This window comes from Myripristis murdjan, chromosome 5 (assembly GCF_902150065.1).
Source record: "Myripristis murdjan chromosome 5, fMyrMur1.1, whole genome shotgun sequence".
Classification (NCBI taxonomy): Eukaryota; Metazoa; Chordata; class Actinopteri; order Holocentriformes; family Holocentridae; genus Myripristis; species Myripristis murdjan.
In genome coordinates this window covers 16,021,577-16,035,684 of record NC_043984.1, presented here as the reverse complement: position 1 = coordinate 16,035,684, position 14,108 = coordinate 16,021,577, and the positions used below count along the sequence as shown (strand labels likewise).

General features: G+C 40.8%; 1 protein-coding gene across 2 annotated transcripts; it reads left to right on the top strand.

The window, feature by feature from the left end:
• Positions 1-1,067: 1,067 nt before the first annotated feature.
• Positions 1,068-13,259, top strand: rbm6 (RNA binding motif protein 6). Of its 2 annotated transcripts, none has more exons than XM_030051213.1 (23): positions 1,068-1,187; positions 1,821-1,889; positions 2,150-3,677; positions 3,814-3,903; positions 4,066-4,135; positions 5,130-5,203; positions 7,808-7,882; positions 8,005-8,296; positions 8,438-8,595; positions 8,738-8,838; positions 8,931-9,000; positions 9,112-9,163; positions 9,273-9,331; positions 9,418-9,538; positions 9,941-10,038; positions 10,693-11,076; positions 11,162-11,311; positions 11,455-11,520; positions 11,760-11,984; positions 12,098-12,172; positions 12,259-12,353; positions 12,488-12,539; positions 12,631-13,259. In XM_030051213.1, the coding sequence occupies exons 2-23, from the start codon at positions 1,843-1,845 to the stop codon at positions 12,721-12,723; spliced, it is 3,975 nt and encodes a 1,324-aa protein (XP_029907073.1). In that variant the 5' UTR covers positions 1,068-1,187; positions 1,821-1,842; the 3' UTR covers positions 12,724-13,259. The 2 variants fall into 2 exon arrangements, with proteins under 2 accessions (XP_029907073.1, XP_029907072.1); XM_030051212.1 differs by having other exon boundaries at positions 9,109-9,163.
• Positions 13,260-14,108: the final 849 nt, after the last annotated feature.

Sequence of the window (14,108 nt, the reverse complement as noted above, 5' to 3'; positions counted from 1 at the left end):
TTCAGCTATTAAATGCTAGACATTTGCTGATTGAACTTAATATTTTGGAACACCTAATGATCTTTGACCACTGATTGAAAACTATTTCAGTCAACTTACAATTTTAAGGCGGCAAGGAAACTTATGTTTTTAAGTTGAAGTGCCTTAATATTTTTTGCAGTGAATGTATGGTGTTTCAAGAGAAACATGACTTTTAAAATTGCTTATTGATCTCTTATTTCTTTAATTTTTTAAAAAAACTGTTCCCTCTTGCTTTTCTGGTTAGAATCACACAAGCTGCTGTATTATTTATGTTACACTGCTGGTTTACTTGTGTTCTGTTGTCATTCACACTTGTGCAAAAATTAAAACATCAAGAATACGACTCTTTGAACATTCTGTGGAGAGTGCTGTTGTAGGTGTTGTTGTGTTGTCACTTGTAATTAGTTAATTTAAGCTTTAGAGTTTAGTCCATATACCTTGATGTATATTTGCATTGTTCACATGTGGATTCTTTTTTTTTTTTTTTTTAATTATTATTATTTCCCTGTGTATTTGGCAGCTTTTAGCTGAGCTAAGGGGTTGCTAAAATGCTTGTGAATTAATAAATCGAGCAATACTAATATTGCTGAAACTGTGATATTTTTGAGTTGTCTTTCAATGAGGATGGGATATTTGTCCAGCTCCAGCCCCTTCACCATCTTTCATTCACTTCTGCATGTAAACAGTGCCTTCATTTGGCGGCAATATTGATCTTTTTTGTGAATGTCATTACAAAGAGTTTCTGCTCTGATATATACAAGAAATATAATACAATATAATACAGGCCTTGTAAAAGAGTTTTATTTTCACGAAAAAAAAAATACTGGTAGTTGTTCTCTTGAAAAATCGTGGCCTTTATAGTACACTCATAATTTTCAAAACATTTTAAACATTTTAGACTAATTTGGCTGCGAAATCAGCACAAAATCAGTATGCAGCATTATTGCTTCAGCACTACACTAAGAACTACTAAGAACTACAGAGAGCTACAAAGAACTACAAATCCCAGGCAGCCGTGTTTCTATATGTGGATCAGCGGTCACTCCCCCGGAACACTGCGTATATTCCTTTGATATTCGTCTCCATTTTTCAACTGCGTACTAGCCACAGACAACCTGAGGGATTACCTCCTCCAACATCGCTACCGGGATAAAGAAACAATCAAAGTGAGACTCCAAATTAATATCTGACGTTACCTGGGATTCGTGGAAGTCGTAGTCTTAGTGCGCTGCATTACCGTGGACGTTTCTCTGTGCTGCCCCGGGCGAGCTAAAGAAACCGGTCTTGCTAACGTTAGCTCTTGTAACCTATGCAGGGTCTATGCACCGCTGAGGGTTAGCGATGGTAACCGTGTAACAGTGGATGTCATTTGTAGTCATTTAGTCGCTGTTATCATCATAAGTAAAGCAGTCTTTCTTTGATTTGCCTTGTTAATAGCGACTCGGTGATTACAGCGCCGTTGTTGATAGTATTGTAGACGATGCAAGGCCTGACGTATATCTAGCAGGCCATTTGTCTAAGTTAGCTAGTGTTAGCAGTCACCCCATACAGCGCTCGTCACTTTGAAGCAGCCTTGCTTTACAACACACACTCGGTCTGTTCACTCTGTTAACTGTTTATGAGACAGTTAGGAGATCACACATGCACTGTCCTTTTTTTTGACAGGATCATTAGTCAGTTAGGTTTGTGTGGCAAGGTGTTTTCGTTTTTATGTTTGTGAGATAGATACGGACGTGTGTGTGTGTGTGTGTGTGTGTGTGTTTATCAAACCTGTAACAATCGTCCAACTTTGCCACCAGATAAGACACTGGTCAGAGAAACATGTGGGATGGACCAGGGCAAAGACCGAGGGGAGGGCCACCTTTTCGGTAAGCTGGAAGAATTTTAGTTTTAGACCAAGCTGTATGACATTGATTACCATAATGTTTTTGCTACTATGATAGTATGGTTAAATGTCTGGTGATGTTATGGTGATTTGTAAAGCTGTTCTAATAGGAAACCTCAATTTTTCACCTTTTCTTCATTTTTTTTTTTTTTTTTTATTAGTTCCATAAGTTCATTGCTTTGCTGGTACTTTGCCTTTTACATCATCAGTAGTCTAACTTAAAAGTATGACTGTATGTTCCAGCGGTGATCATCGTGGAGAAATGTTTGGGGAAAGAGATGGTCCCATGCCTGATTTTAGAGGTAGAGATGGGATGAACGTGGGCCATATGGGCCCTAGACCGCTTGATCTACCACCTATGGACATGAGGAGGATAGATGGTCCACCCATGAGGGGGCGTGAAATGGAGCCACGAGATATGCGAGGAAGAGAGCCAAACAGAGACTTCTTCAGACCAGGAGAAGAGCCAGACTTTAGTCTTAGAAGACAATATGAAATTGCAATCAGAGACAAACTAATGAATTCATCTGGTTACATGGGACCTGGTAGGAACTTGTTAGACATGGGAGGGAGAGGTATGCCACCACGGGAACCAAACAACAGATTTATGGATATGCGAGACAGGGAAATGTATCACTTTGATATGCCAGGGTTCAACAGTTCCAACATGGATGGAAGAAGAGGATTTCCTTTGGAGAGAAATGATGGATTTAGGGAAATGCGTGACAGGCCTCCATTAGGCATGGATGGCATTGATGGCTATAATATGGACATGCCTCCTAATGAGAGGAGGATGTTGGATCTTGACAGAAGAGGTGGACCACCTTTCAATGCAAGAGGTGGATTTGATTCTGATATGGATTTCAGAAATCGTCCTGGACCTTCAGGTGAATTTAGAGGTAGGGAGCGATCTCCTCTAAGGTTTGGAAATGATGTTGCTCCAATGGACAGGGGAAGGCCTGGCATTTCCTCAAATGTTGGTGGCCCCCAGAGACCAGACTTTATGGGTGGAGAAGACACCCACAGAGACAATAGAGAATTTTCAGACTCAAGAGACAGCCCGCTTATGGATTATAGAAGTGGTGAGGAGATGACTCTTGCAGAAGAGTGGAAGAACCGTCGCAAGGACAAGAACCAGTTCTCAAATATTAATAAAGGTGTGGGAGATGCAACAGACCAAAGCTTCCCTTTAGGTTTTGGCAGAGAAGGCAACGTCAGAGATCCAACGCCATTCAAAGACAGGGACAGGTCATCTGTTGAATTCTCTGGCAAAGAGGCTGGCTTCCCGCGTGGTGGTGGTCATTTTAATGCTATGGATTTAACACCAATGGGCCGCAAACCTCAACAAGATCATGCAAGGCCAGAAATCAATCCCCTCGCAGGCTCACATGGTAGAGAGAATGAGACTGATCATTGGCTGGGAGTAAGAGATCCTAAGCAGAGTCACACTGCACCAAGTCTTGATGAGATGACATTTCATCCAGAGAAGAATCAGTCCGCTCAAGAAATTAAGGGGCCAAATGATTGTTTTAAAGGGCCGAAGGATATACCACATAATGAAGGACCTGCGAGGAATAAGATTGGGACCGAACGTGATTTCGAAAGCAGCAGCACAGTACAGGGTAGAGATCAAGACTACAGAGACATTGATTATAGAACAGGGACTGGAAGGGTTTTTGATTACAAGCATGAAGAATTTCAACCACCAGAGAAAGTTCTGAAGGAATCGAAGCCACTCCCAGCCCCTAAATTTAGTGACTCTGGCTCTCAGGTAGGTATTGTTTTTATTTTTTTAAATTCTATTTGTTCTATTTTATTTTGTTAAATGGATATATCTTGTAGTCTTTGGGTATTTAATGTTCTAATATTTTTGTCAACGGTAATTTTAATAAAAATGTCTGTGAAAGGATCAAGATTACAGGAGTGCGTCGGTGGAGGACCAAGTTTCCAATACAATATCCATAATTGGTATTCCAAAGACTGCTACAATGGAGCAGGTGAGAATCAAGCTGAAAGAGAGAGCTCTGCTTCAGTTATGGTTACTAGAGTTAGGCCTACTAGTGTTAAATTCTTGTTGCACAGGTAGCATTTTGATTGAATGGCAGCATCTTGAAATTTTAACAGACTGTCTAACCCGTTCTTGATGCAATCTTTTCCAGATTCTTGGTGCCTTTGCAGTTCGTGACGGTGTCCCAATGCAGGGGATGAAGATAAAAAGTGTGGTGCCAGGTGAGGAACATGTCACTTTTTAAAATTTGTTTGGGGCAGTCGATCGCTAACATGTCCCACAAAATATTTCGCTACTACGACATTCGAACCTTCGCATTCTGTCTTTGTAATGCTTCTTGGTGGCTTTTGTTGTTTTTGGTCTCGATGAAACGGCTCTCTAAGACAAGCCTGGGCTTTCTCTGTTATGCAGTTCAGATTGTTCATGTCTGAGGATGTAGGGTCTTTGTCAGCAATCAGAGGATTTCCTTTAATGTAGCATCCTTGCAGAGTGATATTTGATGTCAGTCACAAAAGATCTGTGACAAGTGACACACTGAAAGCATCCTTGAGAGGCATTTTATCCAACTATTCTGACAAAAGAACTTCATCAGCAGCAAGCCTGAAACGGATACCTCTTTGTTAGTGCTTTTCTTACACTTCAGGTTGGTCATGTTGCTGATCTCAAGGGCAAGTTTTTCCTTAATGGGTTGATGTTAGACACGGTTATGCATGATGCCAAGCCCTTTTGTTGAGATTTTCATGTCAGATGTGTCAGAGGCCAAATCATTCAATCATTTTAGGTTATTCATTTTACAAGCATGAAAAGACTCATCACACACACAGAGATCCACCACTCAGGAGATGTCATTTTTTAATGTCTGCCAAGATAGCAACTGTTAGATCACATTATTCTGTCTCCATGGTGCTACAGCATGCACTTCTTAACTGCATCTGGAATATTGGTCTATGAAGATGTGGCTTTAACAAAGCCTGTCATTGCAAAGTCAGATATGCATTCAGTGGTCAGACGACTGAAGACAAATAAAAAGTATGAACATAATGTATATTCTCCGGAAAAGGTATGTGTGCCAATGAAGGTGTGAAATTCGCAGCCTGAAAAATGCTCACTGTTTTCGATGTATTCACGAACTACTGTCTTATGTTGTTACTCGCTCACTTTCCTTGCTGGCATTGACTAACAAAAACCCATCTGTATTTCAAATGCTGTCCCCAGGTTACAGCTACGATACGGCCTATGTGGAGTTTTTAAACCTCGAGGATGCAGTCCACTTCATGGAGTCCAACAAGGTGGCCCATCCTCGTCACTCTACGAAGGCCATCTCTCCCATCAGGATTACTGGGGGTTGAGAGGGCATTTAGTAGGATGGGGGAGGGAGAGAGATGGGTCCTGGGAAGGTGCTATTATTCAGTTAACCAATAATGGTTAAAGAGAGGGAGTTAATATTTGTTGCCATTTTATAGTGCAATATTTAGTAAGTCATTAGTTGACACCCTCATTGTGTAAAAGTAATCCACAGTTACCTATCTAGAAAAACAGGATAGTACTCACTCACTCAAAGATTCAAAGAAACGTGACTTGCTTAATTGTTGCCGCTGCGTACGTACACAGGAGGACATAGGTATCCAGTCCTTTGACTTGAGCTCTTAACGTTAAATATGCAATATGCAATTTTGTTTAACTACTAGACGGTATTGAGACCAACAGACAGTTTGTATATAAACTCATTGCAAAGCCACTCCTCCCACATCACCTCCTTGTCTCTCTCCCGCTGAGAAGGTATTCATCACGGCATTATGGAGGCAAGCCTAGGACAAACTTTGCAAAGCTCTATGCCTGCGGGCTAAAAGCAGAGCTAAACTGTGTTTTTTTTTTTTCTTTTAGTTTCTTATGTTCTCTTTCTGGCTCCGAATGTGAACTTTTCGTCTTAGTGTCACCACTTGCCTTCATGGATTCCACTATTGTGAATTTTCAGGAATGCAAGGGAGAGAGTGCTTCTTTCAAACAGTAGGGGAAGCAGTGGCAGGAGCATGAGTCCAACATGGATTATGGCAGCAAACATTGGAGAAGAGGTGAAAAGGGCAGAAAACAGCAACATGTTTGCTCTGTGCAAGATGGTATTGGTTTATATCATAGAGTATCAAGTCTCTGCGAAGAAGACATTAGCTTCAGGATTGTAAATATGTTCTTCATTTAAAGCCTTGAATCACCTAACCAGAAAATACATTGGTTGAAAAATGCCAATTACATTGATTTCTCTTACAGTTCTGAAGTTTGTCTTTTTGTCATGACTGATGAGGCTGACTTATCCAGTTTTCATGTGTTGGGATTTGGTCTTTGTAAAGAAGACAACTGAGGGAGATTGTTGCAGCATTTTTAAGCCTTTGTCTTGGAAATATTCATATATTCATTTATATATGTCTTTACTAGGCTGCAGGTTATGGAGAAATTCCATTGTCTGGCAATACCTGTAGATTTGAGCACTTGACTGATTCCTGCTTACCAACAAACCTGCAGTTTAGGCTGTATTTGCAAACATTTTACCATACTGATGTTTTGTTTGCTCACTTTGCAGAACAAAATTACCATTTTGATATAAATAGGTTAATGCTGTTTTAACACTATTTCTTCAGGTGAAGTATTGTTTACAAATCAGATGTTCATCTTCATCATGCACCACAGTGGCCTACATTGCTTCCGAGGGTTATTACCTTCACATTTCTCCATCAGTTCTTATGTGCCAAATTTCTTAGCCCGTTCAGGCTTTTCAATGGTCTGTGACCTTTTCCTTGAGCAGTACATGCTCTCTTGAAGGTATTCTTCTCTACATGTCATCATGGAGTGTTTCCAGCCAGTTTTCCTTCAGTTTTCATACAAGTGCTTTGGGTAATTTGTTGTCCTCTGGAGCATTCCTCTTGACATAATGAACATGATCTTCAGCACTTTCTGGGAAAATTCCACTTTTGTCATCTCCAGAATTAGGGAGAATCGCATCACTTGTTGGAGTTTGGGATCCACTCAGTTTTTGCTGAAATATGGATATGTAGTGGATCGTTTGGCATTGCTGTTTCCATTAGTAAACTTGTTGGTTGTACACAACTCTATCAGCTGTTTCCACTGATTGCCTTTATTCTCCAGCTTCTGATAGCTCAGTATAAAAATGGGGATACTACAGATAGCAGTAGATACTTTGAAGACAGTTTTTTAATGTTATATCACCAGTGATTTTAATTTCCATCAAATACTTGTACACCCATTTCAGTACACAGCTATGATGGAAACTGAAGTCTGGTTTGAGCTTTTTTTTTTGTTTCTAGATGCATTTTCATGTGCATGGATTGAGCTGTTTCTTTTGTGCAAGTGAGATACACTCTTTGCAGTTTACCAGTGCAGATTCACTGACATGGACAACGTAGGTGAAAATTGTGGATATTAAACACCTAATTTAATTTCATATGGCATATATATTTACATATTCTTTGAACTTGCCTCTTATTTCTGTAGAGCTCTACTCTAATTATGGACATGAGGCATTTTCCATGGCATTTATGTTTGTAGGCCTTAATTACTGAGAATCCTGGTCATTATTGGACACCGCAAGTTCTGTAATTTTTCTTATGGATATTATTCCACAGACATTAGTCATCCACATACATATATCAGATTTATTCACATTCGACAATGTACTGTGGTATTTGGCAAATAGCCTATGTGAGTTATGATCTTGGATCTGGGCTTGGGACACAACCACAAGTTGTCTGCCCATTTTACCCTCAGCAGTGAGGAGAAGGGCTAAACCTTCCAGAGATCATGTTGGGTGTCACTGGTAGTGTTATAGATATCAGTCCCTTATGTAGCAGTATGGTGACTGACCTTTTCTGTTTTCTTCCCAGGGATCCCTCAAAGTTGGTACTAAAACAGCTTCCATGAAATACATCCAGCCTGACAAAAGTGAAAGAAGTGTTCATGTAAGTGTTGTCCATGGGAATGATCTGGCCATTTTTTTCTTGTCAACTTATCACAGTTAAACTTCTCAAAGCATACTTTGATCATCATTGACACATGATCTGTCCCTTCCCTGTGACTTCAGGAATCAGATCACAAAGTACCCCAGCTCCAGGTGCCCCTGTTGCCCGGTCCAGAAGAACCCTTGGAGAAATTCAAGAACAACCTGAATGGGTCCAAAGCCAAAGGCCCTATGGACCCCTTGTCCCAGGGCCAGTGGCAGCGGAGCTCTGACCTGACCCCAGAGGCCTGGCAGCAGCAGGTAGACCAGCAGCTCCAGCAGCAAGAAGCAGAGCTGCAGACAGAGTCTTGGTCCAACCGCAACCCTCCTCATCACGGTTCAAACCAAAACGATCCTGTCTTCAAAGACAGCAAAAGTGAGTTGTCTTAACCTACTCTTGCTTTCCTTAAGCCATTCACGCTAGAAATTCATAGACATATTTGTTATATTATGTGCCAGTTGTAATGCACCGGTTTTTCAAAAGATGAAAGCATTTTTCTTTTGTTTCACCACATAGCCATGATTATAAAGAATGTGAAGCCCACGACCACAGTGGAGACCATCCTAAAGGCCTTGGATCCCTTTGCGTATCTGGATGAGAGGAATGTTCGTCTAGTTAAGGGCAAGACGCCTGGAGCCAAGTGCTTCTGCTTTGTTGACATGGACTCCCACGAGGTATTTAAAATGAAAGCATCAGTTCTGCTGCTTCAAACTTCTGCTTTGTTAAATGTATGGCTAGTAAAGTACAGTAAATGTATTTATTTATTTATTTCTTCCTCTGACTATCCACCACTAAACATTGTGTTTTCTTTTGTAGCAAGTGACACGTCTGGTTGAGCTCCTCACTAAACCAAAGCCCCTTTCTATTGATGGTGTCAGAGTTTATGCTGAGGTTGCAAAACCCCTGAAGAATCAAAAGTGAGTGATCATGTCACAGTTTTTTCTAAATCAGTGATGTCTGCTGGTTAAATCCCAACTCATTCACCCCTGATAAATTCTTGTGTTTTCAGTTTCAGAAGAGATTTTGATAAATCAAGCAGTTCTCTTCTGGGGTACCCACCTGAGGCCAATGTGATGGGGGTAAGTCATACTGATTGTTGTGTTGCTTTTCAAAGAATGATTGAAAAAAGAAAAGGTTGGGCCTCGTGCTCTGAAAAATGACTTGTTGATTTCATCTTGGAATTTCAGCAGCAGTACCCTCAGTCTCTGCAACCTCCTGTTACCACCACACCTGGCATGCAAGGTTAGACTTAACAGACACACAGCCTGTTATCCCACTACTCATGCACTATGTTACAACACTTGGAACAGAAAACTTCCCTTAGTAAGTAGTCCCACCTTTTGTTTGCCAGGTGACCTGATGGCTGGCAGCATTCATCCCCCTCAATCATCAGACTCCAACTATAACCAGGTAGGTTTTGAAAAAAAAAGTTAAGATAGAGATAATTGGTCCTGCAACTGGGCATTTAACTTTATCCCTCCATCTAATGCCTATAGGGAGTTGGTTATGGTGAGACCCCAGCCGTGGATCCATCATTCCAGGTTGGTGGAACTCCTGTGCCTGTAGAATCAGCTGGTATGACGGCCGGAGCAGACGGATCAATGGCCTACGTCTATGGTAAGAGAGAGATAAAGCATTACAAACTAGGGATGCACCAATCCGACTTTTTCAGTTCCAGTGCCTATAACGATGCTGGTAAAATGTTGATATCGGCGCTGATATCTGATGCTAATATCGGATCTATGCATCCCTGTTACAAACCTAGAAAAGTGTTAGTCCACTTCCTGTCAGAATTATTAAGACAATGTGCTGCTCAAGTAATTGTGAGTAATTATCTCCACCTGGCAGCAGCCTGGGGGGGGATCTTGTGTTTGGTTTTGTGTGTCTGTATATCTGTCTTTAGCTAATCTTGCATACTACTGGACCTATCACCCTAATATATTTTGTGCACCGTTATGACTGTATGATGATGAACCTCCATAATATGTACTTACCCATGTGTTGCAATTATTTCTCCAGGGTCTGAGACTCCAGACATGTCCACCTACCTGTATGATGCCACATCTGGCTTCTACTATGACCCTGAGACAACTCTGTACTACGACCCCAATTCTAGGGTAAGAATACAGTACAACACATTGATCCAGTCACTTTTCATCAGCCACAAAACAACTAAGTTGTCAAGAAAGTAGCTAATGTTAATATTGCCGCCCTTGAGTGTATCTAATTTCTAAATTTGTGGAAAATGGATTGATCTTGGTTTAGTCTGCATTCACTACTTAGAGTTGCTTTCATCTCAGTTCACTATTTTAAAATTAAAGCACCCCAGGCAAATACTGTTTCTTTGTGCTGTTCTGTCGTCCAAATTGCTGTGACATTTAATAGGGTTCATGATCCTGTAAAATCAATAGAAAGAGCCTTGTACTTGGAGATAAAGAGCCCGATACGTGGACATATGAATGCCATAGAGAGAAAATTTTTTGACACAATTATTTGTTTGGATGGCAAAAAATTGGATAATAAAACACAGGTTGAAAAATAAGCAGAATTAATTCTTTCAGTTTTAGTTTATTTTCAACTGGATAAAATATAGAAGCAAGGTGACTAAAATGAGATGCTCATTAAATGCAGTGCTATTTCCTATTGAATAAGGCCAGTTGGAAACCTTCATGAAATTCTCCATGAACAAAAACAAAACTGTTATTTGTCTGTCAAAGAATTGGTTTGAGTTGTCATTAAGTTCTGATTTACTTCCCTTTTGTTGGGTACAGTATTTTTACAATGCCCAAACCCAGGAGTACTTATACTGGGATTCTGTGACGAAGACCTACATCCCAGTGCCAGGGGGAAGCACTACAGAGACCCAGCCTGTGACCATGACTGCTGAAGTCCAAGCCATCCTTTCCAACCCGGCAGCAGATGCTCCTCTAGAAATGAAGAAGCCATCGGATCCCTCGTCTTCCCATGCTGGTGCATCTACAGTTGTCCCACATCAAAGCGTGGCATCAGCTCCCGTTTCTGCCACCAGCCTCACTCCAGATTCTGTCCCAACTTCTGCATCAGCCCCTGAGAAGAGAGAGGATGATGACCTGGTTAAAAAGGACAAAGAGAAGGATAGTAAAGAGGAGAAGCCAAGAAGTCTTGCTGCTGTCAAGGTAGCCCTCCAATGTAATATATACATCGTACATGAAATATGTGTTGAGAAAGACCAAATGTTTAAAAAGTTTGTTGCTGTCTCAGATCATGAAAGATATGGAGCGTTGGGCAAAGATCCAGAATCGCCAAAAGGATGTTGTCCGTGCCCCTTCGCCGGTGCTGAAGACTGGAATGCAAGAGGACAAGAAAATATCCAAGGCAGCTGATGCGGGTTTTGCTATCTTTGAGAGGAAGGTTAGGGATCCTCTTGCAGTACTCATACATTTTAAAATCGGTTTACTCTGTCTACTCTTTTACAATAAACTTGGCACTTTATTGTTAAAAAAAATATTTTTTATGTTGAGTTATAATCAGTTTTGCCCTACTTCTTACCTCAGGGCACTACTGGAGAAGATCTTTTCAAGAAGCCCCTTGCTCCTCCTAAGAAAGATGAAAAGGGAAAGGTGAGAACTACGAACCATGTTTTTCACTCCACTACATAGTTCATACTGCAACTGCATGGGGTTTTAATCGTTGTTCATACTCTTCTGTCTTTGTTTGCTCTGTTCTCTGTACCATCTCAAAATGACTGAGACAAAAAGGACAGGCCACTACTCTATGAAAGAAAAAAGTTTGTTTGATCTAGCCGTTCTGATTGCCACTTAGATGCTTTTAGAAACGTTTGTCCACTTTGCCTCCCCAGCGTCCAATGGGCTCCCTGGGCCTGCTGGCCTCAGACTATGCTGCTGGGAGTGATGAGGAGGTGGAAGAGGAGAAGCAGGAAGTACCAAAGAGCTCCAAGAGCCAATCAGATGACAAGGATGACAAGCTGACAGACTGGAAGAAGATGGCCTGCTTGCTGTGTAGAAGGCAGTTCCCCAACAAGGATGCTCTGATCCGCCACCAGCAGCTTTCTGACCTGCACAAAGTACAACCATTTAATAAATGCAAACAATTTATTAAATGTGGCTTACAATGACCTTGTAGAAGTTGCCTCCTACAACTTCATGTATTCTTGTCTCATTGCTTTGTCTCTAACAGCAAAATATGGAGATCCACCTCAAGATCAAGAAGTCCAAGAAGGAGCTTGAGGCCTTGGAGAACCAGGAAAAAGAGGTAAATACAAATGAAAGGTATGAAATTCTCATGCTGAGGACTATCTTGTTTGCCTAACCACTGAGTGTGGATCCTGTCCTCCATAGCTGAACGCCAGAGAGTTAACCAGGTCCCCAGAACAGAAGAGAAGAAAACACCATCACCAGCCGCAGCACCTCAACACATGGGCAGGAAGCTCCAGGTAGGTGTAAATAACTTATGCTGTCATTGAAATGGTAGAATTGGGAAATAAAGTAGCATTTGTCTAGTTTTGTGAAGGATATTTGGCTTTGAATTCTGTGCCAACAGGCTTGTTTTTTTTTTTTTTGTGTTTAGGGAAACACATAAAGTCAGTGAGAGGCCTGGCTTAGGGGCTGAACCTGTCGTGGTAAGTGTGCAGCTTTATTTTGTTGATATATTTTATTTGGCATTTTCTTGTTAGTTTGTTGACCCTCCATTGCAATTTTCTTTTCCTACAGAGGAAAAAGAAGGAGCCTGTTGTTTGGGATCATGCCACTTACAAACAAGCAGTTCGCAAGGCCATGTTTGCACGGTTCAAGGAGCTTGAGTGACCACACTACCTGGACAAACGCCCACAGTTTCATCCTAGGATGGATATGTGAATTGTCAATAACAATTGCTTGCTCACCTTGGTATGAGAAATCACTATCACTGTGTCGACTGCATCTCTGCCTTGGTCCTCACTACACTCTAGAGCAACGACTGTCTGTACTGTACTGAATTATTCTCTGGCCCAAAAAGTCAAATTACTCAGCAGTGGCTGAGCTGAAGAATGTGTCCTCAACGGTGGATGTTCTAAACTATAGAAGGTTATTCATGGTGTTGACATTTTTTTCCTCTCTCCATATTGTATGTGATGTAAAGTATTCTGATAGGTGTCAAGACAGGTTGTGTATGTTTTTTTTTTGTTTTTTTTTTTTTGTTATTTTTTTAATTTTATTTTTTTTTAATTGTCACAATCGGGCTATACAGTTAAATTTTATTTTGCAACTGAACAGTTTTTACATGGATTTTCCTTCTCGTTGGTTGAAATTGATATTATATGTGCACATTTTTAAGTAAAAAGAATAAAAATTGTATGGACTAAGTTGCTCTTTCTATCTTTGACTTCTCGGTCTAAAACCGTTTATCTTATTCATTGTGTTTTGGTAACTCTGTTGACAGTTGTGCCAGTTGTCATTGCGCCCATGGTGTATGCATCTCATCTCCACTAGGTGGCAGCAAAATCCTTCGACTGTTTACTATTCAAACAACTGTTTCATGACAAAAAGTGGGAAAAGTCACCACCAGAGGTATACAAGCAAAACTGCTGAATCAAATCATCAGTATTTCTCTAATGAATTTCCCATGTTTAAGGAAATGATATGATGAAACTGGATGTGTGCCAACAAGTAGGATTGGGTCCTCAGTTATTTACATCTCCTAAGATGTTAGGAGATGTAAAGTTGTCACCAACAAGCTGGTTTTTCCAACTTGGTCTGCATTCTCTGAGTTCTGTTAATTCAGCAGCTCGGTAAATACAGAGTCAGAGCTGATGTACCGTGTTAACTTATTCTGTCCAAGCCTCAGCTGTTCACCACAGGCATGAGAACAAAAGGGGGTGCACCAATATTTCCTCAAGTAAAGGAGCCAGACTTTACCCTCCTGCCCTCTCCTTGTGGCTGTAGATGAACTGCGAGAGAGCATTGCATGGGTTAGTGTCTCAGAGTAATAAGGACACTGGGGAGCCGAAGGAACTGCAGTGGCAAATGGAAAGGACTTATGATGAAGGCTGGGAACCAACACTTTTGTCCAAACAAGAACAGATGCAAGCTTTGTACAACACATTGTTTGGAGAGGAACTTAAAAGTACAATGCGTAAGGACATATTAATCTTTGAAAAAGATAAGACAAAAAATACATTTTTTAGTTAGCAGGAAAGCTTACATTCAGCCTT